Source organism: Strix aluco, chromosome 8 (genome assembly GCF_031877795.1).
Source record: "Strix aluco isolate bStrAlu1 chromosome 8, bStrAlu1.hap1, whole genome shotgun sequence".
Classification (NCBI taxonomy): domain Eukaryota; kingdom Metazoa; phylum Chordata; class Aves; order Strigiformes; family Strigidae; genus Strix; species Strix aluco.
The window spans coordinates 13,006,831-13,033,239 of record NC_133938.1 but is presented as its reverse complement, the minus strand read 5'-3'; the positions used below and the strand labels follow the sequence as shown (position 1 = coordinate 13,033,239).

General features: G+C 47.7%; 1 protein-coding gene across 16 annotated transcripts in view; it reads left to right on the top strand.

Moving 5' to 3' along the window:
• Positions 1 to 8: 8 nt before the first annotated feature.
• Positions 9 to 26,409, top strand: part of SZT2 (SZT2 subunit of KICSTOR complex) — a 60,196-nt gene continuing 33,795 nt past the window's right edge. For 10 of the 16 annotated variants that reach the window (XR_012624127.1, XM_074832237.1, XM_074832234.1 and 7 more), the window contains exons 1-24: positions 9 to 69; positions 362 to 487; positions 659 to 832; positions 1,180 to 1,350; positions 3,231 to 3,362; positions 5,880 to 6,039; positions 6,508 to 6,614; positions 6,806 to 7,016; positions 8,073 to 8,243; positions 13,600 to 13,831; positions 14,504 to 14,633; positions 15,889 to 16,031; positions 16,645 to 16,797; positions 17,150 to 17,264; positions 19,815 to 20,020; positions 20,414 to 20,638; positions 21,061 to 21,139; positions 21,505 to 21,602; positions 21,864 to 22,032; positions 22,516 to 22,630; positions 24,671 to 24,784; positions 25,256 to 25,456; positions 25,576 to 25,688; positions 26,182 to 26,323. Coding sequence is in view for 15 of the 16 variants with exons in the window: in XM_074832237.1 (XP_074688338.1) it covers positions 40 to 69; positions 362 to 487; positions 659 to 832; positions 1,180 to 1,350; positions 3,231 to 3,362; positions 5,880 to 6,039; positions 6,508 to 6,614; positions 6,806 to 7,016; positions 8,073 to 8,243; positions 13,600 to 13,831; positions 14,504 to 14,633; positions 15,889 to 16,031; positions 16,645 to 16,797; positions 17,150 to 17,264; positions 19,815 to 20,020; positions 20,414 to 20,638; positions 21,061 to 21,139; positions 21,505 to 21,602; positions 21,864 to 22,032; positions 22,516 to 22,630; positions 24,671 to 24,784; positions 25,256 to 25,456; positions 25,576 to 25,688; positions 26,182 to 26,323 (3,517 nt within the window). In the remaining variant the exon portion in view is untranslated. Of the gene's footprint in view, positions 70 to 361; positions 488 to 658; positions 833 to 1,179; positions 1,351 to 3,230; positions 3,363 to 5,879; positions 6,040 to 6,507; positions 6,615 to 6,805; positions 7,017 to 8,072; positions 8,244 to 8,278; positions 8,455 to 13,599; positions 13,832 to 14,503; positions 14,634 to 15,888; positions 16,032 to 16,644; positions 16,798 to 17,149; positions 17,265 to 19,814; positions 20,021 to 20,413; positions 20,639 to 21,060; positions 21,140 to 21,504; positions 21,603 to 21,863; positions 22,033 to 22,515; positions 22,631 to 24,670; positions 24,785 to 25,255; positions 25,457 to 25,575; positions 25,689 to 26,181; positions 26,324 to 26,409 lie in introns of those variants that run through there. The other 6 variants (XM_074832246.1, XM_074832238.1, XM_074832233.1 and 3 more) reach the window with 4 other exon arrangements.

The window sequence follows — 26,409 nt, the reverse complement described above, 5'->3', positions numbered from 1 at the left end:
GGCGGAGGTCAGAGGGCGCGGGGCGGGGCCGTGCCGGACATGGCGGCCGCCGAGAGACCCGACTCGGAGGTGGGGCCGGGCCGGGGTCGGGCTGAGCTGGGGAGGGGGGAATCGGGGAGCCGGGGGCAGGAGCAGGAGCGAGGGGAGGGGTAGCCGCGGTGCGGGGGGCAGGACGGCGGTGGGGAGCAGCGGGGCCGGCCTGGCCTGTGAGGGAAGGTGGGGGGTGTGGGGGGTGTGGGGCCGAAGCAGCCTGGGGGTGAGGGGCAGGGCGGGGCGCCCTCCCGGGGCGCCCTCCCGGGGCGCCCTCCTGGGGTGCCCGCCGAGCCCTGGGGTGACCTGGGCCGCTGTGCTCCTGCCGCAGGTGGAGGAAGCAGGACACGTCTTCCTCTTGATGAAGAAAGACTATCGCATCTCCCGCAACGTGCGCCTCGCTTGGGTTCTCAGCCGACTGCATCAGGTCATCTGGGCTGTGCCCGAGCCGGAGTTGGTGAGTTGGTGCCCGGGGCTGGAGGATGTCATCACAGCCTGGTGTGGCAGGCTGGAGCTACCTACACCACTCACGAGCAGCTGGACCCTGCAGAAGATTTTAATCCAATTCCTTTCTCTGATTCCTCTTTGGCTTGACATTCTCTCACATACCGTTTACTTGCTCTTGTAGGTAAAGTCAGAAAATGAACTTGATGTGCTCAGCATCCTGCCTAACGGGTGGCAGCCAGACGAGCCTGTCCAGCCCAGGCCCTATCTCCTCGTGCCCTCTACACGGGTCACCTTCCTGGCCCGCCAGTACCGATTTGTGATTGAACTTGATCTGAGCCCTTCCACAGGGATTGTGGTAAGTGCAGAAACTGCGTATTTGCAGTGTTTTGTGTTAAAAGGATGGAGACATTTCTATTTGCTTAGAAGGCTTATTCCTCTCTGTGGTAGTCTTACCTTTTGCAGAAGTCTTGCTTTTCCCAGGAGGGAGGCATGCAGTGCTCCTAGCTAGGCAGCTTAATGGCAGATCCTGTTTCTCTGCTGAATGCTCAGTGTGTGACTTTCGTTTACAGGAAGCTGTTATTTTAGTCCCGCTGCCATTGCAGACGGATGTTTGCTGTTGTTGGCTGTGTGTGGTGGGGCAACAGCAATGAGATTGAAAGTCTTAGAAGATTAAAAAGCTGTTTCCTTTCTCTGTTTCTGTAGGATGACTCAACAGGGGAGATCATTTTTGATGAAGTGTTTCATGCCCTTTCCCGATGTTTGGTGGGATTGTTAAGACCCTTTCGTATCCCTGGTTCAGACATTATCTACCAGCCAGAGATCTTTGTCACCATCCAGGCGTATTCCTCCATCATTGGCCTGCAGTCCCATCAGGTAAAGTTCAGCCTCTCCCTTGGCACGGCTCAGTGCATGAGCAGCTCACTGTATGGGCTTCCTGTGCACACAGAGGGAAGAGGGGGCATGTGGTAGCTGGGCCCAGTTACCTGTGATGATGCAGACTTGTCTCATTAAAATGTACAGCCTGGTGTGGTGGGGAAGTGTATGTGAGCAACTTCTGGACAGGAGGCGGAGGTTTCTCCTGGGGAGCAAGGCCCGGCAGAGAATGCCACCCACAGGCACGGTCTCAGAGTTGGGCCACAGGGAATATTTCCCTCGTTGAATGTGCTTTTTGTTGTTGTTTTGCTGTTTTGTTTGTTTGGGTTTTTTTTTAAATTTCTGTTTGCTAATTATTTTTAGCCTGTTATAATTAGCTTGAGGCATTCAAGAAGAGCTGGTGTGCCCAAAAGCTTGTCTGCCTACTCCAACTGTGTAGCAGTGGTTTATTCAAAGATAATTTCCTCTTCCTACAAACCTTGCTCTCTTTTTTGCACTGGTATGAATGTTTCCTTGCTAGAGAGAGCAGCTGGCCCCAGTATTGAGACTATCAGTGAGATTGTACTTGAGCCAGGGCAGGTCTGTTTAATAATTTGAAGTCTGTTTTATGGTGCCAGTGTGGTTTTTGAAGTTTATCCTTTATCCCTTCCACCTCACAGTATTTTCACATTATTTTCACATTTCTGATGGTGTACTTCATTCCTTTGCTAATACCAGGGAAAGTGGGTGATAACAGGAGGAGCCTGTTAGTCTGTGCTTGTTCCCTGCCTCTCTCTCCTCAGCCTGCCTCTGCCCAAGCTTTCTGTGAGGCTGCAGCCTTTAATGGTCTGTGTAGTGCTTGAAGAGCACAGCCCTTGCTTTGGTCCGTTCTTAGGTCCCACCAAAGTAAACGTAGCAGGAATTTCCATTTGCCAGTGATGTTTTGTGTCATCTCATCCAACTGTCCTGCAGATGTCATCATGTTTTGCCTCAGTATCTCCCCTATTTACACTAAATTGAGCACTCTGAAGTTGCTATGTTTTAATTCTTTGGATCTCTCTAAAGACTTGTTTATTGTATGAGGCCAGGAATTGGATATCTGGGTACAACTGGATAAGCTTTATGTTTCTTTTCTGGAGGAAAAGGCATATATGTGTATCCCTTGTCCAGAAAAGCCTGTCTATATTGTAATCACTTATTTTTCTGTGAGGTCTTGCCCATCTGAGGTTGAGGGAATGTGGATAACATGCAGCATCCCACACGTCTGTTGAGTTCTTTGTCTACATATTGTATCTTCTTTGCCTCCTGGTTGTGGACAGAGATTGCCTGTACTGTGGTGGCATCTGTAAACACAAGTCTCATGCCTGTCAGCTTGGGGAGTTTCTGTGGTGGCAGGCTCACTCTGTCACATCACTTAGCCTCTTTTGTAACATCCAGTCTAATTTTTTCTTTTCTTTATTTCAATTTGCTGTTCCTTTATCCAGCCACTTAATGGAAGGTAATTGGATCAGTCTATAGGTGATTTAGATTAGAACAAACAGGCCTTCCTTAGAAACATCAGACCAGAGTTAATGGCTTCTGACAAGGATCCCACATCACTTTCTCCTGACAACTGCTTATTCTGGAAGAAGGCAAATGAAGTAGAAATTTCTTGCCCAGGAAGATTTCCCAAAGAGCGATGAGAGCATCTGCTGTGGAGTGCACTGCAGATGCCATTGGACGCTGCTGCTCACAGGTGGTTGGCCCTGAGCAGGAATAGTGATGAGAGGCCTGTGCTGTACTGTACTTTGTCAGGGACGTGTCTGAACTTCACTGTGCAGAACTGTGTTCCTGTGGACCATTTTGGGGGCTGGTACTATAAAACCTTAACTTGATGACTGATGTGTGTGTCCTTGGGCCAGGTACTATTCCAGGGCTGTCAGCTGGATGAGACGAAGCGAGAGGCATTTCTGCACCAAGTGTACACACAGCTGTGTGCCTTTGAGAACAAAGTGGCAGAGATGCTCCAGCAACAGTATGAACCCAAACCACAGGTAAGGAGGGCAGAGGTGGTTGGGATAACAAAGCTGGTGAAGGGCCTGGAGAACAAATCCTATGAGGAGAGATTGAGGGAGCTGGGACTGTTCAGTTTGAGGAGGAGAAGGCTAAGGGGAGACCTCATCACTCTCTACAACTACCTGAAAAGACATTGTAGAGAGGTTGGTGCTGATCTCTTCTCACAGGTGATTAGTGACAGAACAAGGGGGAACGGCTTTAAACTCCAACAGGGGAGGTTTAGACTGGACATTAGGAAAAAAATTTTCACAGAAAGAGTGGTTAGACAGTGGAATAGGCTGCGCAGGGAGGTGGTGGAGTCACCATCCCTGGATGTGTTTAAGAGTCGTTTAGATGAGATGCTGGGGGATATGGTGTAGGGGAGAACTTTGTAGAGTAGGGCTGATGGTTGGACTCAATGATCCAAACGGTCTTTTCCAACCTGAATGATTCTGTGATCTTTTGGCTTTCTGGAGATTTGTACTCTGAGGCCCCTCTGGGGTGGGGTGACAAGAGGAACAGTGGCATAGGCCTGGAGAAGGAACAGCTAAGGAGTTTAAGATAACTTTGTGATATCCAGTAATGAGACATGAAAACTGAGGAAGGAGAACCAGTAAGTGTTTAGAAGGGCTGATGAGAATGGTTACCTTTCCCAAGATTATTGTACAGTAAAGCAGCCTGACTTCTTGTACATCATGGGACAAACTGTAGGATGTGCTTTCTCTCTGAAGAAGATGGTGGGAGAGGTGATTATGCCCGTATCATTAATCTATAAATTGCTGTGAATACACCTTTGGCCCATGTTAACATTTCTTGAATGAAAATACTTCCTTGTTAGCATGAAAACTGACCATGAAACTGAATAAACAGCTGGTGCAGTTTCTAATACTCTTTGAAATCTGTGGCAGATGTTGTTTAGTAGACATGGATATAAGTATCAGCAAGTTAATAATAGCACTGTAAAATATAGCTTAGGATGAAATTAAAACTGAGACTTTGTAGGGATTCAGAATGTCTATGGATTTCTCATCAAGATCATCTCTCCCGATCTTGGAAATTAAGAATGTGAAGGTTACATTGTGATACTGTCATGTTCATGTGGCAGTCACAATCGTATCTATGGGTGCCCTTCTTGCAGCCAAAGGCATTGTTGGCCTGGCTGAGGTTATTTAGTCCTTATTTAGCATTAGTTGTTAGAGTTTGGGCAGACAGGAAGATAAAAAAAAAAGTCTCCAAAGATGAGGAAGAGGCTGAAGTGCTTCAAATCTCATATTCTATCTGAAATTTCTATCTTTGAATGCTAAGTCTGTCAGCCCTGGAACAGAAAGAAGATTGCAGGAAGTAGACACCTTTATCAGTGTGTCCAGCTGGTGTTTTTGCAGTGCTTTGTATGCATTCCTGCTTGCTGCAGTATTTCTCTCATGGTAAACTACCCTATAACTTCTTCCATGCAAATGGGGGAAAGAGACGCACTTGCAGGCCAGAGGGACTGATGACTCCTACCACAGGCTCTGGGGTGGAGGTGGGAGGCCCCAGGCGGAGGGCAGGGACTGAAACATTTTTTACTTTTGAAGTTTTATTAGCTGTGTCATTGTTAACAAGTGTCTGAATTTAAGGCATCTGGCAAATTAAAGTGATGGATAGTCAGGGTTTTTTTGCTCACAGCCACAGACCACTCCCATTTGTGCAGAACAAAAGTTAAGTTAGTTCTATTTTTTTTTTTTCTCAGCTCCAATCATCTGTAGCTTTGCAGGGGAGGGTCTCGCACATTCTCTGTATTAGCAGTAAAAATGAAGCAATAGTTTATTACAGGGTTGAACTGCCAGAGGCTTCTGGAGATGAGGAGACTATGAACACCATAGGTTCCTCATCAGTGTAATTATACAAATTTCAGGCTTTGCCTGGGGGGTGTTTTTCATAGAAGATGCAGGAGAAGCCTCCCTGCATTTGCTTATATCAGCACTGCATAATCAGTGCTGTTTGAACAGAGTTAAATGTATAGGCACTAGACTTTGTCCTTACGAGGCTCCTTACCCCCTCTGCTGCCGTGCTTCATAAGTGAGACATAGTTGTCTCTGCCTCTCCAGCATTTCTGGGCTTTACTTGAGTAGATGCTGAATAGCTGCAGCTTCTACTAAATGACCAGGAAAAAAAAGAGATATTCACCATCTCTTTAACTGGGAACTGCTCTGCTCTGCAGAGGAGCTTTAGTGAGCCCAAAGTGTCTCATCTTTCCGCTTCTGTGAGAAATCAGCTTATAATAAAGCTCTGAGCATGTTGTCCCTTTCCTCCACCCCTGAGCAGCCTTGCCCAGCTGTTCTAAGGGGCCCAGATGACCAGGACTTTGAGAGCACCTGGAAATAAAAGCTAGAAGTGGAGCTTGCTGAAGTGCTCCAGGGCTGTGGTACCATGGGACTGCTAGACTGAAGGCCATTTGGGTGAGAACTAGAGCTAGGTTGAAGTCTGTCCCATGGGACCTTGTGTTTTTTGTTGGTTTTTTTTTTTTACTTTTCCAGGTGGATTTGTCGCCCCTGAGCCAAGAGAGTACTGGTGACGTGCCGGAGTCATCTGGGAGGAAGCCCAGTGTGTCTGTTGTCACTGCTGATGTTGGCCTTGTCAGCATGGTCCGGCAAGGGATCCTAGCGCTGCAGCTGCTGCCCTCCAACTCCAGCGCAGGTAGGCTTTGTCCTCTGGGTTGAAGTTTGCCTGGTTGTTTGCGAAGGATTGTATTCCTCCTGCCTTAGGCTGAGATTAGTTTTATAAGGGCTGGTGCATGGACCCTTCTGGTAGGAATGAAATTTCAACAGCAGCTTTTGCTCTGTACTCTGTGGGCAAACTGTGGTGGTGGGAATGGGGAGAACAACACTGTGCCACATGCCATGTGTCAGCATTAGGGAGTTTGTGAGGAATCACAGCTGTGATTGTTGCTCAGGACAGCCCAGGGTGTGCAGAGCTGTGCTCTGCCTGAGTGCTTTGCTGTACCTAGTTGGGAAATTTGCTAGCTCCAGGCTTGGAGGCTCTAAACCAACCTCAGGATTTTCCTTTCGACTTTTGCCCTGCCTGATTTTTATCTCTGGTGGATATACTGGGAGAGTGGTAGCTGGTTGAGATGAAGGATGCACTAAGATACTGACTTGTTTACAGGTATAATAATAATTACGGATGGTGTGACTAGTGTCCCTGATGTGGCTGTGTGCGAGACTTTACTCAACCAGCTCCGCAGTGGCACAGTGGCCTGCTCCTTTGTACAGGTATGTCTGCCCTTAGCAGGGAGTGTGGGGGGTGCTGCCTACCACAGGGAGGAAGGTGGGTTGCTGTCAGTGGTGTTCACTTCCAGAGGGGAAGAGGGGTCTTCTCTGCCTGTTTGAGGCCTTTACTGGTCCTCTGCCTTGTCCTCAGCACTGCTGAGCTCTCTCAGGTATTTTCTTTATCCATCCCATAGGTAGGCGGTGTCTACTCATACGATTGCAGCTTTGGCCACGTTCCTAATGTGGAACTGATGAAATTCATCGCCATGGCCACTTTTGGTGCTTATCTCTCCACATGCCCTGAGCTGGATCCCCTGAGCCTGGATCTGAATGTGTATCACAAGGCATTTCTGCTATACTCCTTTCTGCGTACTGGGGAGTCCCTGAATCCAGAATACTACTGTGGTGAGGAATGTGCATGTCCTCCTTCCAGCAGACAGATGTCTTGCAATACCTCTCTTTGGGGTGCCTCCCCCAGGCTTGGTTCTGCTAATACTCTCCCTTGTCCCCACTGGGCCGTGCTCTGGGCACTGTTGGGCCATGCAGCCTCATCTGTTACTCCACTCCTGGTTCCAGGAATTGGGTGGATTGGGGAAAACTCATGTCCCGTTTTACACCACTCCCCTTTCTGTGGACTTCACTCAGCAAACTGCAGTTAGGCCTGCTATGCTGGAACTTGGAGGGGGCGAGAAGCTCTCGTCTGACCTTTCCTGCATGCTGGCTAGCTTGCAGATGGGGATGTTCTGGAGAGCTTGTCCTAATCAGGCTTGCAGATGGCAGTTTGGATTGAAAAACTAGACCCCTGAGAACTGTCCCACATGCCTCTCTGGGTTGTTCTTATTTTGTGAATGTTAGTGACTGACAGTATGCCAGGAGAGATTGGTTACCAGTAAAACGTGGAAAGACCCTTCCATGCCCTGGCGATATGCTGGTGCCATCTGTGCTTTCTGTAACTTGGCAGCAGAAGCCACATACAGTGGCAAGTTTGAAGAGAGCTGGCCTGGGACTTGGAAATCTTGAATCTTAAAAAGATCAGGTGTTAGTCTTTTAAGCTCAAGGCTTCCATGTTCTGATACCTTTTACAAAGCACCTGGGAATTCAAGGTTTTCCAGGGGAAGGGTTGAAGCCCAAATGCTGTGCAACTGTTGCAACAGCTGTGCAGTTTCTGCCTGTCTAGGCTAAATGTGTAACTCCGTGTGCCTTGTCACAAAGGCTGTCCCAGAGGAAGAAGGCCCTGGCACCCCACCCTGCCCCTCTGCCAGGCCTTTTCGCCACGCTAGCGGACCTGTTTGCTGTGTTGCCAAATCAGGAGTGGGTATAAGTGGTGCCTGAAGGATATACTGTTCTTCAGGCCAGCAAGTGTTCCTGGCAGCTTGTGTGAAGCACTTTGGGAAAGCTGTTGCTGTAGGATGAGGAGCAGAGGAGCTGCTCCCTCACAAACCTCATCTCTACCGTTTGCAGTGTCCCAGCACAGACTGTTCAATGAGCACCTGGTGTCTGCAAGCAGCAACCCTGCTCTGGCGATGAGGAGGAAGAAGCACACTGAGAAGGAGGTGCATGCTGACCTCGTGAGCATTGTCTCAGTCCGGCTGCGTGAGGGCTACAGCATCCGTGAGGTCAACATCACGAAAGGTGACTGTGCTGCACTGGGGTTGGAGCTCAGATAAGACTCAGCTGTTCTCAACTGTTTAGAGGAAAGCGCAAGGTCCACCATCTCAGCAGAGGGACCGGTATTGTGGAGGAAGGAGCCGTTTTCTCCAAACTCTTAAGTTTTCATGAGTAACTGCCTGACGCAGGACTGTCCAGTATTATTGTGCACTTGCCAGGCTCATCCTCTGTGGCTGTAAGTGCTTGGGGAGGGACAGGCAGACTGTGACCCTCTATGTCCTGGAAATGAGTCTCCACAGTTGCAGGGAAACTAGTGACAGAACTTGGGGTTTTGCAGAGTTTTCTGGGGCTTCCTTTATATTTCACATTTTTCTCCTTTCCCTTTCTAGTCCTTTGCTAGGTGCACTCCAAAATACTAAGACAAATTTGAGCTCTGGTACAACAGATTTAATGCCTCTTAACTACAGTTTTCCAAAAGAAGAAATGGAGGAAAACGAGGATATCGTCAGGTGAAAATGCCAGATCAGTCAGGACTATGACTGATACTAGAAGGATGTGAAACCATCCAGTGGTCCTGTTCTCTCATCTGACTCGCTAGAGATTATGGCACTTGGAGTGTGAGAACTAACAAAAAGTGAAGGGACTAGGGACCTTGAGGGGTTTGAGTATCCCAAAGAGTGCCAGTAAATCCTGCTTAACTTTCCATCTCCAGCTGTGACTAGTGGTGGTGCTTTAATTAAAAGGGAGATGAAAAAATCCAAATGGAAGTTATTAATTACAAGCAAGAGAATAAGTTATTTTTGACTGTCGCAATGACCGGCAGAAAGCCTGAAGGATGGGATTCTTAAAACACAGCATAAACATGTACGACACATGGTCTTCACTATTCTTTTTGGGATATTAGTACACAGAATATGTTTTCTATCAGAAAATCAAAGTCTGTGATATAACTCAAAAATCATTACAAACTTGCTATATGATGTTTTCTATGAATTAACTGTGGTCTGCCTTAAACTGTATAAATATCTTATGCCACTGCTCTGCTTGGAAGATTGTCCCAGAGTTTCATTGCTCTTTCTCCAGCTTCCTTTCTAAACTCACTCAAACCAAATTAGACCTGTGTGACTTTATTATCCTTAATTAAGTTTATCCTCCTTCTCTGGCATTGCACAAACGTATTTAAGAACAATGCCTTTCTCCTTGTAACCTCCCTTTTGGCAGGTTAAGCAAGCCAATGTTTCAGTCTCCTTTTGTAAGGGCAGGCTTTCTGTTCTGTTTATTCATCTTAATAGCATGGTTTTTTTCCCTCATCAGTTGTTCGCTTTTCACAGTTTGGTCTCATATTTCTTGAAACAGTTGATAAGGATGTTGTAAATGTGGTTTTATCGGTGCCTTGTTCAGTAATGCTAATACTTCCCTGCTTCTGAAGTAAAATACCATATCTGATAGACCAGGAATCATGTGAGCTTTTTCCATGATTGCATTGCATTGTTAGCACAGAAATCCCTGTGTCTTTCACGTACCTTTGCTTCCAGTTGATGAGTCCTTAGGGGTGTGTGTTTGTTTGTTTGTTTAGTAGTCCCTAAATGTGGTGTTCTTCACATAATAGTTAAGCCTTAAGTTCATCTTGCTTGGTTCAGCTTGCTATTCCTGTGTGATGACTGGGAATTGCAGTTCTTTTGACTTGATGCTTCTTACAAACTGAATGTATGTTAGCAACCTTCCCAAAAATCATATTAGGTGGGATAATTTCTAAAGCTGGTCTTTCAGGAATATCCCTAATTTCTTGTTTTGGGAGTTTTCTATTAAAAGTAAGAATCTGCTATGATTTCCTACTGAGACAGCTCTTCTAGTAATGTCTGCAGATTGCTTTCACTATTTTACTGTAGGTGTGGCATGGGATACTTCCTTTAAATCCAGGCAGATTAGGTCCATTGCACTCTCTTTGTCTAGGAATGTCTATGAAACAGTCTGACAAGTCAGTTCCTGTCCAAGCTGTGCTCAGTATTGTGTCTTTTATCCTTCCGTGCACCAGTTCACTTACAGCTTGGACAGCGCTGGAGAAAGAGCCTTTGATCTGGCAGCAGTGGTGAAGTGCTCTTGGTGACTGTGAATTCCTGTATGGAAATGCTGGATAAGGTAGCAGGTGTGAATCATTCAAAAAGCAATCAGACAAGTTCATGTTGTACCTTTTTGCACAAAGTTGTGGCTACAACTCTGGCTCAGGATATCATAAAGCAGCAAATTTCTATACTCTGGAGGAATATATTGGAAATATCACCACATGTTCACCATGCTCCCTGCACTTTTCTCTAGGTATCTTCTTGCTGCCTTTTATCCTTGGAATGCTAAATGAATTGGTCTTTTGTTTTTACAAGAGCAGAAAACAGAGGAGCAGCTGCCCTGGATCAGAGTTACCTTCTGTGGTGAATAGCTATGGGCAGGTGCACAGGGAGGAGTGAGAATAGGGTAAACATACATGGTATCTCCTTTCTCCTTCCCTTTTTTCTTCCCTTTGAGCACTCTCTAGCTCTTTGCAGCTCAGGGCCTCCCTGAGCCAGAAATACTTTCTGTGTATCTCTTTGATGAAGTTTATTTAGAAGGAATTTAAAAATGAGATGTATGAGCTATCAAAAATACAGTGTGTATTTCTATGCTAGCCTTTAGAATAGTAGTAGATAATGTTACTTATACTTTGGAAAGGCTAAATGCTCTGGGGAGTTGCTGTCTGTGATCAGAAAAATTGTTGAACTAACTTCTTAAAGTAGAATTTACAAAAGATCAAGACATTTTGAGGTTGAGCACTGCCTCTGCTAAGGAAAAGCATGTTTGGCTAATCGGGGCTCTCTGGGCCATTCTGTAGAGAAGTGTATAACAAAGAACAGTTAATTAACCTGGATAGCCAAAAGCTTTTGCCAAAACTTGCAAACTAAAGGCTGTTAAGGAGCCAGCTGGCTGTGAAGCAAGAGGAAAGAGTGCAGTTGTGGACTTTGACACTGTGGCTTTTCTGCTTCACTTTGCCAAAGGCAAAATAGAATAAATAGCTAGCTTTGTGCTCAGAGTTGCCTGGAGAGGTTGTTTGTGATATTTATAAGTGCTCCAGCTACCCTCGCTATTTGATTTTAGATATTTAGGCATTTAGAAGGCTACTATGGTTAGTTAGGAATGCAGAAGTGCTTGCGAAAAGGGGAGTATTGGAAGGTATGGAAGGGAGAGGAGCTGTGTCTGAAGCTGTGGGACCATGGTGTTTCCTGTTTCTTTCTGGGACAATGTCAGAGGATTGCCCTCTGCAACAAAAAAAAAAATTCTCACTGACCATTTTGTGTTGCTGTGTGTTGAGGAGAGCCTGAAGGACGTTTTTCAAAACCTCATCTTCCTCTGTGAATCAGTCCAGCACAAAAATGGCTGGGCACGAGCTGACCAGTGAGAATGGCTGTTCTCAGTGTCAGGAATCGGGAAGACAAATTGAGTTTTCTAAAAACCAGAGCTGGACTTTATGAAAGAAATCAAAGCAGCAAAAACTTTTATTGGCTATAAGGTCAAAAACCAGAAATGGTTTGCTTTGCAGTAAGAACAAGCTAAAGATTCATCTAGGTATGACTGCAAACTAAGCAAATATTTTGCCTATGTTTTTAGTTTTGCTTGTGTTGAATCGTAGGAGTGAAGCCAGGATGACTAATGGAAACACAGGTGGAAGTAGGAAATATTTTTAATGATCTAGGCAAAAAATGTTGGAATTTACTTACCGTGTTTGCTGTTGATGAAGTAGAAAGGATTTGTTATGAGAATCGAAATACTGTGCAGAAAGCAGTGGATGAGCACTAAAGCAATAAGAGGTGACCATATGAAATGGAAAGAGACAAATTTATAAATTCTTGTTTAGCCTCTGATAAACTAGACAATCTTCATATGGAAACAACAGATGGTACAACCCTGGCAAATGCATTTATAGTAACGCAAAGCACCCATCGTGGAACATATTAGTGGCCTTAAATAAAATCCTAGTAATCCCTCAGGTGAAATATAGTATACATTTGGTCATCTTGGTTCAGGAAAGATGAATTCTTGAGGTGCAAGAAGGTCTGGGTCTGTTAAGGGGAATGGATATTCTGTCGTAGACTGATGAGCATGGCTTGGTTTAACCTGCACAGTAACAGCTGAAACTGGGTAAGGATTTCTTCCCCTAGTGCACACTCCTTGTCAGTGTTATGGAAATGAAGCTTCTCAGAAAAAGAATAATTTAATCAAAAGAACAACTGAGCATGAATTTGGCATGTACTCTGGAAGGTTTTGTCTAAACATCGACAGGGGAAGAGTACTCTGGGGGAGCCTCCCAGCAGGGACCATGGCAGCAAAAAGCAAGATGGCTTTAAAATGGAGTGTAGTCAGCCTGTGAAGGGGATGGCATGATGCGCCTATGACAGCAGCAAATGCAACTCTGCAGGAAACATAGGATCCAGGCTGATGACCTGTTCGGACGGTTTCCAGCACATCCAATCACTTATGTCACAAATGCTGCAAGTCTGGCAAACTGTAGAGCAGGCTGGACATCAGAATAGATGATTGAGCAGTTGAAACAGCAGAGTGGCACTGTTACAGAAAGTCATGTGTTTCTCTGGGTTGTTTCAGTACAAATACACATGCACAGTCAGCAGGAGTGTGACAGTTTTCTGCTCTTCTGGCTCAGTGAGGCTTGCTGTCAGGTGTCTCTGTTAATCTTGCTAGAGATGCAATGGCCCGCTTAAAGAAAAATGTAAAAATGTGCAGTCTGAATAATGGGTGAATATTCATTCTTAACTTCTTAACTTTGGGAGGAGAAGAGAGTAAACATGGTGAGAAGCTTTTGATGCTTGAAGTTCTGAATTGCATGATATACTGTCTGTGCAGGAGGAACATGGAATTTAGTTCAAGAATTGGGCCTCGCCTTCCAGGCTGTTTGTGATCTGCGCCCATCATGTCTAAATGTCCTTGTTGCTCCAATGGGATAGGTTAACTCTGCAGAGTGCAGATGAGAAAACTTTATAGCTTAAAGGCCCTGCTCATCTGTGCAAAGCAACAGTTTTCTTGGAGACAAAGGTGAAGCTGTGAAGAAGAGTCCATTGCAAACGTCAGCACCTCCTCCAAGTTTCAGTTGTCTTCTCTAGTGTAGATACTACATGTACATTTGAAGAACTGTTCACCAAATGCTACTGTGTAAGCAACGCCTCCCTCTGTTGGGGAGGAGAGAGAATGACTTCAGCTAGAGCAAACAGTTGTTAGATTACTTTGTCCTCCTCACAGCGATCAAACAATCTCACAGTATCACGGAGTCCCTGGTCAGAGAGGAAGCTTGGATGTGTACCAAACAAGCACTTGAACTTATTCCTCTGCTTCCATGCAGGTGGGTCTCAACTGGAGGTGAAACTAGTGCTGCTTTGGAAGCATAACATGAGGATAGAGTACTTAGCCGTGACACCCTGGCCCCTGGACCCATCAAAGCGCAGCACATGGGTGGAGGTGACGATGGAGGGAAGCTATGATATCTTGCATGACATCAGTTGCACCATGAGGAAGCCTATCACCAGTCTGTACCGCACTACGGTCATCCGGCGCTTCTGGAACACCTTGCAGAGGTGAGCCTGACCATCCCCAGCAGTGCTCAGTGTCCAATATAACGAAGAAATTCCTTCCTTGGCATACTGGGGCATAGGTTATACAAGCAGCTGTCACAACCTAGAGTCGTAAAGGAATGTGCTCTGAGAAAGAGGCATGACTGGCATCAAGCTTGCCATCTAGCCAAGGAAAAGACTCAAACTGGCCTGTGACCTAGTCTGTAAGATGGCTTCATGGTGAAGGTATTGCTGCCCCTGAGTCCTGATCCTGTGATGGAGACCTTAACTCTGACTGCTCTTCCATGGAGGTGGTGTGTTCTTACAGTACAGCCTTGCAACTGTGTTGCATGGTCACACTGAGAGCAGCACCTCATGTCTCTAGGCCTGAAGGACCTGCAGGTTATAACCATTTCCTGGCCAGGGTGACCATTACTCCCTGCTATTCAGCAGATTCATTTGCTAGCACTTCATTTCCAACTCTGATCATCCTCTTATATATTAGACTGTTACTCTTGAACTCCATTAACATGCTCTTTGCAATCAGGCATTGAATCCCAGCATTGCCCTAGAAAGCTGAGTTGGTATAGATGGGCTCCCAATACACAGGGAGGTCTGTGTGTGCAGGCACTGGACTGACTGGGCCAGCGGGGGGAGAGCATGGGCTTTTGTGCCTAACTGCCTCTTCTTTTTCAGCATCAACCAGACAGATCAGATGTTGGTTCATCTGCAGTCTTTTGACACAGTCCCAGAACACTTCACCATTCCTGAGAGCACCAAGAATGGGGTGCCCCTCTTCTACATCCCCCCAGGCTCCACCACTCCGGTATGTTCCTTCTCTCTCCTATTTAATGTGGGATAGGTTGTCCCTCCTGCCTATTCTGTCTTGCACCAGGGGATGCCGAGTCCCAGCAGGCAATTGAGATCTTCTGTAACTCTCAGGCTTCATCTCATGCTCTTTGTCCTGCTCAGTAACAGACCTCAGGTGCAATGCAGTGCCTGTGAACATCCCATCACATACTTTTTCCTCTTTAAGACATCACCCTCTGTCTTTATTGCTGCAGCTATACCTCTAAGCCCCACAGCAGGTCTCCTAAGTGTGCTGTAGAGCCTTCTCCTGTAGTGATAGGATGTGTGAGACTGATGGGGAGGCTGACACGCTTATTCTTGCCATGGTTTTTCAGTGGATGCCTCATATATGTGGAGTTGCTGCTGGCAGTCTTGTGCTCTTGTAGCTCAGCACCATCAGGGGAAGATATACGATGTGCTGAATAGTTGTTGTTTGATGGGCTCATTGCTCTGAGCACTCGTGTGGAAGGTTCAAAAGTGATACTTGTCATCTGCAAAGCAGAAACTAAACAAAATATGAGGTAATAGTTTCCACTGCAAAATTCAAACTCATTGAAGCTCACTGAGCAGAAGTGCTAGCATATTATCTGTTCCCTGCTAGCAGTGTCCTTGGCATTGGCTAGAGGAGCTTTAATTTAAGAGAACTATGCCTTTAATTTTATTGCTTAAACCCTACTTTAGGTTTGCCTACTAAATTTGCACTATGTAGGGTTATGTATCCGGCAGTATATCTGGAGCACCCCATCTTATGGCTAACCACCACTTTATTTCTGTGTCAGCAGAGTTGCTATAGCTGGTGAAATTACAGTGGTACTATACAAACATGTTAGAGTTGCCAAAAGCCACCCATTGCTGGTACCCTATTTGCATGAGCACTTTCAGACGAGTTATCTCAATGTGTAATTGCTCTGCTGACACAAGCCATATATCCCCGTCTCAATCAGAAAGCACACCATTACATATGCCATCTTTTCCACGGTTGATTTACTTGATGCTAAGTAGTTAAATTCCTAATTAACTTGACATTTCAGGAACCTAATTTATTTTTTCTTACATTGTATTGCCTGTTTCAATGCGAATGCACTTAGTTATTCTGCTGAGAGGCAGTTACCGAAAGCCAGGGATGTGGCTAGCCTTCTAGGCCTACACAGCTCAGCTACTAGAGAAATTCCTACTCTCTCTGGGTGGAGCCAGACAGCTTCTTGCTGAATATTGCCCTGTCATTTTCTCAGGTGCTATCCCTGCAGCACAGTGGGTCTGACTCAAGCCATTCCCAGTTTGCCTCCTACTGGAAGCCTATCCTTTCCATGGATGCCAATTTCTGGCAGAGGTGGCTGCACATGCATCGTATTGTCCTCCTGCTGGAGCATGACACGTACGTAACTGGAGGGCTGAGCTCAGTGTGCAGTGTGGGCCAGCCTGGGAAAGCAGAGGGTCCAGTTCAGTCCAGCTGCGGCTGTTTTGTGGGTACCTATGGCCAAGGGAAGGGCCTCACTAGTAGGACCTGGTGGATGAGGAAGGCTCATTTATCTGAGAGGGACTGGGGGTGGGGAAGTCATCTTTGTCAAGAGGGGCGCTGTTCTCAGAAGCATAAATTGTTTCTCAGTCCCTCTTAGTTTGGATTTCCTGATTGCAGGGGGTGTGGACCGTCCGGTTGGAGCTATCCCACACGTTTTGTTTGCTGCTGGAAAACATCTTCCCCAAAAGCATTGCTTTCCCGAGGCTGCTCCTAGTTGCAGAGTTATGTAAATAATAGCCATATATTGCATGGAGGAAGATAGAAATGATGCAGGGTGGAGAGCAGGATCCACATGCACTCCGGGAGCCTGGCTCTAGCCAACAGGCGCAGACAGGCAAGGTGCTTGAATATTGGCTGCTGTGGAGGCAGAAGGCTGATGTACCAGTCAGAGAATTAGTTGGAATGGATGTAGCAAACTCTGGGAAGAAGAGAAACTGGTTTTGAAATTACTTTCTGCCACACTCTGCAGGCCTGTTCCCAAGCACCTGCACACGCCCGGCAACAACGGCCGCTACAGCACCATCCAGTGCCGCATCTCTCACTCGGCGCTCACCTCCTTGCTGCGGGACTGGAGCAGCTTTGTGCTGGTGGAGGGCTACTCCTACGTCAAACTGATACACGGGTGAGTGGCTCTGAAGCAGCCCTGTGTGGGGAATGGGGCATGTGGCCAGACCAAAGATCCAGTTAGACCAGTACTCTGTGATGGGCCAGAAGCAGATGTCTAGAGGAGAGGATAAGAGCAAGACAGGTGGTTATGAAACCCTGTGTATTCTGAACTGCTGCCGCTCTGTGCCAGGCACAGCCCAGAGGGAGAGGGAAGCCAGCTGGGGGCTTTCTGAGCACTAGAACTGATATGTGTTGCTGCCAAGGTGTGTGGGCTGTTGAGCTGTGCAGAGCAGGCCTCTGCTTGGTCTGACATGACAGAGCAGCAAGGTCTGTGCTATTTCAGCCCTGTCTTAATCCCTCCTCTCCAGCTCTGAGGATCCCACACCTTCCTCGTTTTATGTGGTGCGGATCATCTCCAAAGCTCCCTGCATGGTTCTCCGGCTGGGGTTCCCCATTGGCACACCTGCACAGGCCAGGAACAAGGTGAGAGCTGGCTGGCTGCTTCCTGGGGTAGGAGCAGAGCAAGAAGTTGTGAAAGTGGTGGGTAGATCCCAGGTGACGCTGTGAGCAGGTATCCTCTGATAACTAACTACTGTGTTAAGGCTTAGATGGGTGTGAATTTACTGTAACAGAAAGGGACGATTTGGACAAAGATTTCTGTGTTAAGTCTGTGAAAGATCTAAACCCAAAGACTCGAAGATCAATATAATAGCTGGTCACATGAGTGTTTTTCCCATTGCTTAATTCAACTGTGGGGCTTGAAATGACTCCAAGGTTATCTAGTCTATCCTTGTGACCAAAGCACAATCAATACTGTCTGTCAGGAACAGCAGATACTTGTCTGACTCATCTGTAAAACCTCTGTGATGGATGTAATACATGTTCCCTAGACTATCTGCTTCAGTAGGTGGTGAATTGCGTGTGTATATATTGTATCATCTGGGCAAGGAGGAGTTAGAGTTAAAATGCAAACAATGCCCTGCATAAGCAGTACAGGGAGAGAAAAAGATGTAATACCCAGAAAATGTTTTAGAGATGCAAGTCTGCTTGATAGACTTTTAATAACCTCTTTGTATCAAAAGAAATGGGCTGCCTTAGTCAGATGCAGAAGGTGGGGTTACTGTGTGGACTCTCTCCAGCTCTAATGGCGGAGACAAGTCTTAAGTCTTCTAGGTGAAACAGTAAGTATGAGAAAGATGTCCTGCTGTTAAGCTGTGTGAACCTTTTGTTATAAACAAGAGGTTTGTCATTAAACCCTGATCTTCTGTCTTCATGAAACAAATCTTTGGTTTGTCTCACTTAGCTTTAGTGTTAGATCAGTCTGAGGAGAAGCTGACAAACATGGGAGGGACCATCTTTTTGAGATGATGAACCCAGATAACACTAAGTGCTCTGGCACTCTGGAGGATCTGCCCTTTCGTGTCTTTAGGGGATCCAGGCTTTGGGCACCGATTGCTGAGCCAACACGTGGGCAGGTAATGCCAAGTGACAGGTTTTATGAAGGAGTTCCCTCTGGCAGATATAAGTTAATACTTCATGAGGAAGGTGTGAGACGGGCAACATACCCTGCAGCTCTGGACAAGCTCCAAATCGTTGCACCAGGAGCTGTGTGTAGATCATAAATTGTATCATGCACAATTTCTTTCTTTTTTTTTTACCTGCCATAAGGCTAATTAGCTATCCAGTGTGAAGGATAGCAACGGAATTTAGCCCGCCTTGTTTAGGGAGAAGGGTTTTTTGTGTTGAGCTATTCAAATTTCCAGTGTTTGTGGGAGGGAAAGCACTTGGTACAGTCTGACTTTCAGAAGGCTTTTAGTGAGACTCCATATAGGGCACAACTGTAGAACTGGAGTAGGAATGGGGTGTCGTAAAACAAACTGTCTTAGGAAACAAGGCAAGGAAATTGAAGTGTTCTGTTCTCATCAAAGCAGAAGCTGCTTGTAGATTTCTCAGTCTTTTTACTAGTCAAAGGGTAGGGAATTCATCTGCAGGTAGTGAGCTGGGAAAATCTGCAGGTGGCACAAAGCTGTTTAGTTTTCTCTGCCCTTTCAACCTCTGTGCTTTGTGGACACCTAAGCAGCACGATGGTGGCTGGAAACTAGTATTGATAACTGCAAAATAGTGCACCTTCGATTTGGGAACTTAAATACCATTAGAGATTCTGTATTATCAGTATGAAACCAGGAAGGGGATCCAAGTGGCGTCATAGTGCAAAAAGAGCTCTGCTTAACATTTGGCGACACTCCTTTCTTTGTAAAGGACATAATAATGATGGGGAAAGTTGCTGAAATAATTAGTGTTGAGGACGGAGATGGATTGCTGCTGTTCTCTTTGCCTACAATGGTAATGGGAATTAAAAGGAGTTGAACAAAGATCATGGAAAGAAACCTAACCATGGAAATTTCAAAGAAAACACTAGGGCATTGTGGGGATCAGATGCTGGTGTGGGTAGAACCGTATTCAGAGCTGCTAAAAGCTAAAAAGAGTAATCAGGAAGTTGTTTTGAAAGTCTCTTGGGAAAAAAAAAAAAAGTAAAAAATAACCTAGGTTCTTGAAACCTTTTACCATAGAGGTTTAACACATGAACCTGGTAGTGGGGGAACACATCAGCTGTGGGAACAGTCTGGCTCTGTCTTACATGTACTAGTTTACATTTACTGTAGGCTGTTGTGGAGAGGAGGAGGCAAAGAATGAGGGTGGGTACTTAGACTGCTTCTGTGGAGGAGCTGGCATGCAATTAATTTCTGTTTCATCAGAGTTATGGAAGGTGATTTCTTCAGCCTTGAAATCATCTTTGGGTTTTCTGGACCTTTCTTTTGCTTTTAAAAATATTTGTAGTTGTTAAAATATGGACTTAAGAGCCTTATGTCATTTTGATCTTGGTCTTGCTAGTGCCTCAGAAGTAAAATGACCTTTAATTCCTGCTCACCTGTATATTCAAGGAGTGTTTTATTCCTTTCAGTCAGGCTCCTGTTCTGGAAGCTTATTTTGAGTAGCTTATGTCATGTTTACCTTTTGCTTTTGCCATGACAGATAGTGGAGGAGTTACGGGACCGAATCTTGCAGCTGCGCTTTCCCCACAGGGTCCAGAGCAAGGAGGCAACTCCAAAAGCAAAGAGGAAAATGTTTGGCAGTAGTTCTCCCTCCAAGTCTCCACCTGTGGCTGGGGCCCAGTCAGCCCTCTCAGACAGACCCTGCCTCGTTGTGCTGCACAAACCCTTGGAGAAGCTACTCATCAGGTAGTGATGGAGATCCAGGCCATCAGCACAGCCTCCTTGCCCTGGGAAGTGGGGAGAGGAGGGTCTGTGGATGGTGCTGCCAGCTGCAGGATGAGTGATGTGAAACTGGTGCTTGTTGGGGTGGGTTTGGGTTGCGTGACTGGGAATGACAGCTGTAGTTTGGGAGGGCTGTGACTTGCATCAGGGAGCTTTGCTGTACAGGCAGATTTGTTACTCCTAACGAATATGATGCAGAAGTAAATCTAGTTGCTGCCATCTGAGCTGGGCTAGCCAAGTTCTGCTGCTGGCAGGCTGTGTCCTGGGCCCAGCAAGCAGGCTATGAATCCAGACAGCTCTGCCCCTGAGCAGAGCATTCTTTCCACCTCAGTGTGCCACACTTCTGCCCTCTCCTAGGTATGAGAAGCTGCCTTCTGACTATCGAGCCCCCTTCATTCTCAACCTGGAGCATCCCCCGGTGTCTGGCCCGCTCACTATGGTGGCCAATCGTACTGCCTCTTCCACCCTGGCCTCGCTGTCCCGCTACTTCTACCACCAGCGTTGGATCTGGAGTGTCCAGTCAGGGCTAGCACCAGCTGTGCCCATCACTGCTGTAGCCCAGCTGCTTTCCACACTGACAGAGTAAGTTGCACACCTGAACGGGAGTCCTTTCTCTAGCTACTCACGGGGATGCACAGAAAGCAGGGTGGATCTGAGGCCTTATTACAGGTAACAGTTAAAGCTGCTGTGCAGAGGGTTTTGATCCTGTACACAGCTTCTAGAGCTACTTGGGCCAGTGCTTTACCCGGTTCTGCAGCTGCAGTTGAGGAAAAGGAGAGTCCTGGAAAACACAAAAAGGCAGGAGGTGTTACGGTGCCTGGCATATGCTGATCTTCACACAGGCAAAGCATCCTGTGCAAAGTGTCACATCTCCCTGTTCTCTGTGTGTAGCTCTGTCTTGGGAAGGAAGGTGTTCTGGGGTGAAGGGTACAATCATTCCTGTATTCAAGGCTTGCAGTATGGGTAGAGAAGTCTTCTATGTCTGACTGCCTCTCTGTTGCCAGGGTCCGTCTGTCAGAGGGTTTCCACTTTGCATCCAGCGGGGATGGAATTATCAATATGGTGCTGGAGCTGCCCATAAAGGTGAGCTTGGGTGCTGCAGTGTAGACACAGTACTTCATTGCTGCTTCTGAGGTGGATTCACCTTCTGGTGATGGGATTTGCCATCTGCTTCTAGCACACCCCCTTGACATGTACAGGAAGACCTGCCTCCTCCCCTGAAGTAAAGCAGCTTGTGGGTTGGGCATTTTCCTGTCTTCATCTGTAGTTAGAGACCTGTTTTGCTGGTAGAGATGTTCTGTGCTGGAGGAGTTCTTGGGGCTGCGACAGGCTCCCCCTCTCCACCACTGCTAGTGGAGCTGGGCGGTGAGGCTGTGTTGTGTAGGGGCTGCATTGGGTGGGTGTGGGCTGTTGCTGCTGCCCAGGCTCATGCAGTGTCTCCCCTCCAGATCGATGGCTCAAGTGAGAGCAGCAGTGGCAGGGAGAAGCACACCTGTGTGGTCCAGTACCTCCTCTTCCCTCCCCACTCCACCTCCACCAAGGACAGGTGAGGCTGCTGTCCTGCTCCCAGGCAGGGCTGGCAACAGAGTCACGGCTCCACACTTGCTTTTTGTGGGCAGTTTGGGAAGGGGGGAGTCCCCCATCATCTAGTCCAGACAACCAGCTGTCACGGATTGCTCACCAGTTAGATGAGGCTTTGCCTGAAAACCCAGGGTTTGCGTGACTGCTTTCGCAGCTCTGAGAGGAGCTGCAGTGGGCTACTGGCTCTGTGCCATCTTGCAGGACTTGCCTTATGTCTTTCCTCCAGCTTTTCCACAGATGATGACAATGATACAGAGGTAGAGGCCATTGAGGTGGATACAGAACTGAACCTGGTCACTGAGTGCTGGGTAGAGCCACAGAGCGGCCACGTCCACAGTACTGCTGAGAACTGGAAGCACCTCCATGGCTTGCCCTACCAGAAAATACCTAAAGCGGTGAGTGCCTGAAGGGGTAGGGGCATGGTCTCTTTTGTGGAGGGAGAAGGTTTTATTGCAAGTGCACCACAACACTGCAGGTGAATTATTGAGGGCCAGAAGAGATGGGAATGCTGTTAACAAAAGAGCCTGAGATTTCTAAAAAAGAAACTGGGCTACTGGACAGAAAAGATTTCTGGACTGCAAGGCAGTGGATGCAGTGCTGCTCTGAGATAGGTGGGAAAATACAAATTACTTTGTCAAGAACCATTCCATTGGAGGGGAGCGAGCTGGCCCAGAGCAGGGGTTGCAGGCAGTACTGCCAATGCACCTCCTAAACAAGGCAAAAAGAGGCTAAAGGGCTGGTGGAGGAGGAGGGAGCAATGAGTGAGAATAGAGCAAGTCAGGGGACAGGATTATGGGTGTTTCCTCTCCTTGCTTTTAGACTGTTTTCTTCTGCATTTGGGGTAATAATTCTGCTGCATACTTGACTGATTATTGCAGCTCTATCCCCGGGACCTTGCATGCATTGCCACCATGCTGACCTTTGAGTACATCAGCCAGTTGTGCCAGAACAAGGAGTGGGTCTGCCCCCCTTCAGACAGCAAAGCTACTGAAGGTGAGTCCAGCATATACATCCTAGCAGGTTCAATGGAGCAAGAGGCAGCTAGGCCCTGAATGTCTCAGGGCCTGTTAGAGGTTTCTGGAAGGTGGAACAGGTATTTTGGCGATGACTTTCTAAACTTCGATGGCTGTGGGTCTCTTTCTTGCACTTGTGCTAAGCTGCCAGAGAAGTGGCTTCATCCTGGGAAGGCCAAAAAAGCATTGAGGCTTTCTGCCCTGGCTGGAGAGATGACTAGGTGACCTTGCTTAAGCAGGGGGTTTGGACCAGATGACATGCAGAGGTCCTTTCCAACCTCGACCATTCTGTAATTCTGTGAGAGGGGTTGGCTTCTGGAGAAGATGGAAGATGAGCTCACTTGTATAGTGTTGGTCAGGGTATGCCTGGGCAGATGGTTGTACAGAAGTTGTAAATGTTGTGAAGGATGAGCTCCTCTGTTCTCAGTTACAAGATGCAGTATCCAGAGCAGTTTGTGGGACGCTTGCTTTCTGGTGGTCCTGTTTATCGCTGGACCCTCTGTGAATGCTCCATTAGCCCACAAAGTCGGGGAAGGGGACCTTAGCTCTGGTCTGTTCTCTTCCTTCAGCATAGAATTGTGTATCTGATCTGACATGAATAACATAGTTCATTGAGAACTCCAGGAGTATGTTCCAGGAGAGTTCACCCTTGTCAGGCAATCGGTTCCAGAACCTCACTATTTTTGCTTTCTTGTCACTAGTTCACCCCATCCTAGATCTTTTGTTTGCTTGCCTTACAGTGAATAACACAGCAGATATTGGGTGGGTTTGAGGGAGCCAAGATCATCCCAAAGTCTGAGGACAGGACCTGAGGGAACTTGGATCATATGACCCAGCAATGTGCACTTGCAGCGCCGAACGCCAACCATACCCTGGGCTGTATCAAAAGAAGCATGACCAGCAGGTTGAGGGAGGGGATTCTCACATTCTACTCCATTCTTGTGAGACCCCACCTGCAGTGCTATGTCCATCTCTGGGGCCCCCAACATAAGGAGGACATGGACCTGTTGGAGCAAGTCCAGAGGAGGCCGTGAAGAAGACTGGGGGGCTGGAGCACCTCCCCTGTGAGGACAGGCTGAGAGAGTTGGGGTTGTTCAGCCTGGAGAAGAGAAGGCTCTGGGCAGACATTATAGTGGCCTTTCCAGTACTTAAAGGGGGCTACAGGAAAGATGGAGAGGGACTCTTTATCAGGGAGCGCAGGGATAAGATGAGTGGTCATGGTTTTAAACTGAGAGGGGGTAGATTTAGATTAGATATAAGGAATAAATTCTTTACTGTGAGGGAGGTGAGCCACTGGATGAGGTTGCCCAGAGAAGTTGTGGCTGCCCCCTCCCTGGAAGTGTTCAAGGCCAGGTTGGACAGGGCTTTGAGCAACCTGGTCTAGCGGAAGGTGTCCCTGCCCATGGCCGGGGGGTTGGGACTAGATGAGCTTTAAGGTCCCTTCCAACCCAAACCATTCTATGATATCACTGGCCTTGTGGGAGGGGGAGAGGGCCAGGAAAGCTCAGGGCCTGGAGGGCAGAGACTCCTTCCTGAGGAAGAGGACAGGAAATGCCTGCAGGGATGTACAGAGCCTGACAGATGGGAGATCTCTCCCAAGAGCAGAGGTTTCTTCTCCCTGACTACACTGGTAATTCAGGCTGCCTCTGGCTCCCAGCACGGTCATTGCTCTCCAGCAGTGTTACCTGAGACAGTGGTGTTCAGTTTTTATCCCCTGACAGCTCTGGGCCCAAGCTCTGTAAGGCCTTGTGGTGGCTTCCTGTCCCTCCTTGTATGAGGTACCTCTCTGTAGATAGCTCACAACCTGCTGCAGCCTCCAGCGGGCCTTGCCCTTTCCTCACATTCATTCTTTGTATCACTGTGCCCTCCGAAGCAGAGGGAGTTGGGGCAGTGTTGTTGTGTATCTTCACTTGTGCTACCTGCACCGTGTTTAGGGCTGGCAGCATGCACGTGGAGGTGTCCTGGGAGGCAGGGCTATGTGGTGCCCACAGGCATGTTACCTTCCCAATTCTTGTTGCAGATCCAGACATGGGGGCTGGTTTTCGAGTGCATGAGATTCCATTCCAGTTTAACTTAATGAAGCTGTTGCCCAGGTGCCAGCAGGTTGAAATGTTCTTCCTAATGCTGACAAAAGGTAAGTGCCTCTTCACCACCTGCCTCCTCTTGTCCTCTTCCATGGCTATGGACACCCTGCTCTGTGTGCTTGTCTCCCTGGGCAGCAGGCAGGTGAGAGCTGCCATGACTCTTTCAGTAGCTTGCTGTTCATCCCCTCTCTGCAGCCCCAGGGCTGTCCAGGTATATTGCTGTCTGTCTTAGGATGAGAGCTTTGGAAGAGTTGCTTTTGAAAACATTAAACCTAGATGGTTGCTCTGTAGTAGTGGTTTCTTGTCTTTAGCCCCAAACATCTCCAGAACAGTTACAGTAGCAGGGTGAGTCAGTGCAGGGTAGCTACCTCAACACCCTTCAGGTCAGCCTTGCAGAGGTGCTGGGGAAAACTCCTGACTGTGTGGAAGTGTCACTTTGCAAAGGGCTGTCTCTTGGGGGCCTGGGCAGGTGGTGGCTGTGGAGATGCTGTCTCTGAAGCTGCCGTGGTTCTGTTTTGGAGCAGAGAATGAGGAGGTGACCAAGGACTCTTCGTTTGTGCCCAATGAAATGCTACTAAACCTCTTCCATGGCTGCCTGCAGCATGACCTCAGTGACCGGGAGATCCCTATGGCTGATGCTGATCATGTGGCTTTCATGGAGCAGGTTCTGCAACGGGATCGTGATGGCCATCAACCCCCCTTCACACTCCCTGTGATCAGAGGTAAGGGCTAGAAGCGTGGCAGCAGTGATACTGGGAGCTGGGTTGTTTCAGGAGCCTTGCTTTCAAGTCTCTTCCTCACCTGGTGTTTCTCAGGCTGGTTTCTTTGTGTTCCATTTCAGAAGAAACCCTGAAAACCTCTGGGACCCTGGAGCAGCAGGATGCTTCTGCATCCTATCATCTTGCTGGCAGCAATGGCACCAGGGATATGACTGGCTCCACAAGTACTCTGCAGGTACTGCTGCGCTGCTGTCCCTCTCCTGAGCCCCCTCTGAAGGCAAGGCTGGTGAAGAGCAGGAGAGTTAGTAGAAGAGTTGAGAACAGATTGAAAAGCTGGTGTTTTCCCCATGCTTGGTAGCAGTTTAGCTGTAGCCTGTGGCTGAAGTCAAGGAGGAATCTGGTAGGAGTGTGGATAGTTGCACTCGCCATGGACCTAGCCTGTTACAGCAGCACTGATGCTGTGCCGTAGATTGCTCAGAACCCATAGGCAGTCACTGCCTGCAGGTCAGAACTGGCCCCAGCAAAGCTGACTAATCATTTCCTGACTGTTTGTGCTGTGTTTCCTGGAGCCAGGCTGCTCTGAGAATGGTGCAGGGTGTGGCCAGGGTGATTTCAGCGCTGTGCCGACCAACAGTCATGGAGGAACTTGCTCTGTGTGGTTGCTACCTGCCTCAAGGTTGGCCTGTGCCATGTGCTATGAGCTTATCCAGCTTCTGCTCTTTCATCAGAGCCTCGGCAACACAGAGTTGCCTGAAGATGACGTGACCCTGAGCGACACCACGGGGCCCTTTCCCCCACAGTGGCGATGCTATGCCAAGCTGGTCAACCTGCAGCACGTGTTCCTGACCTTCCTGCCAGCCACCTTCTCAGGTGAGGCCACCTCTTGTGGGGAGGGCGAGGAGGCAGCCATCCCAAGCACCTCCTCAGGAAAACAGCAGAAGCAGAATCGGTTCTGG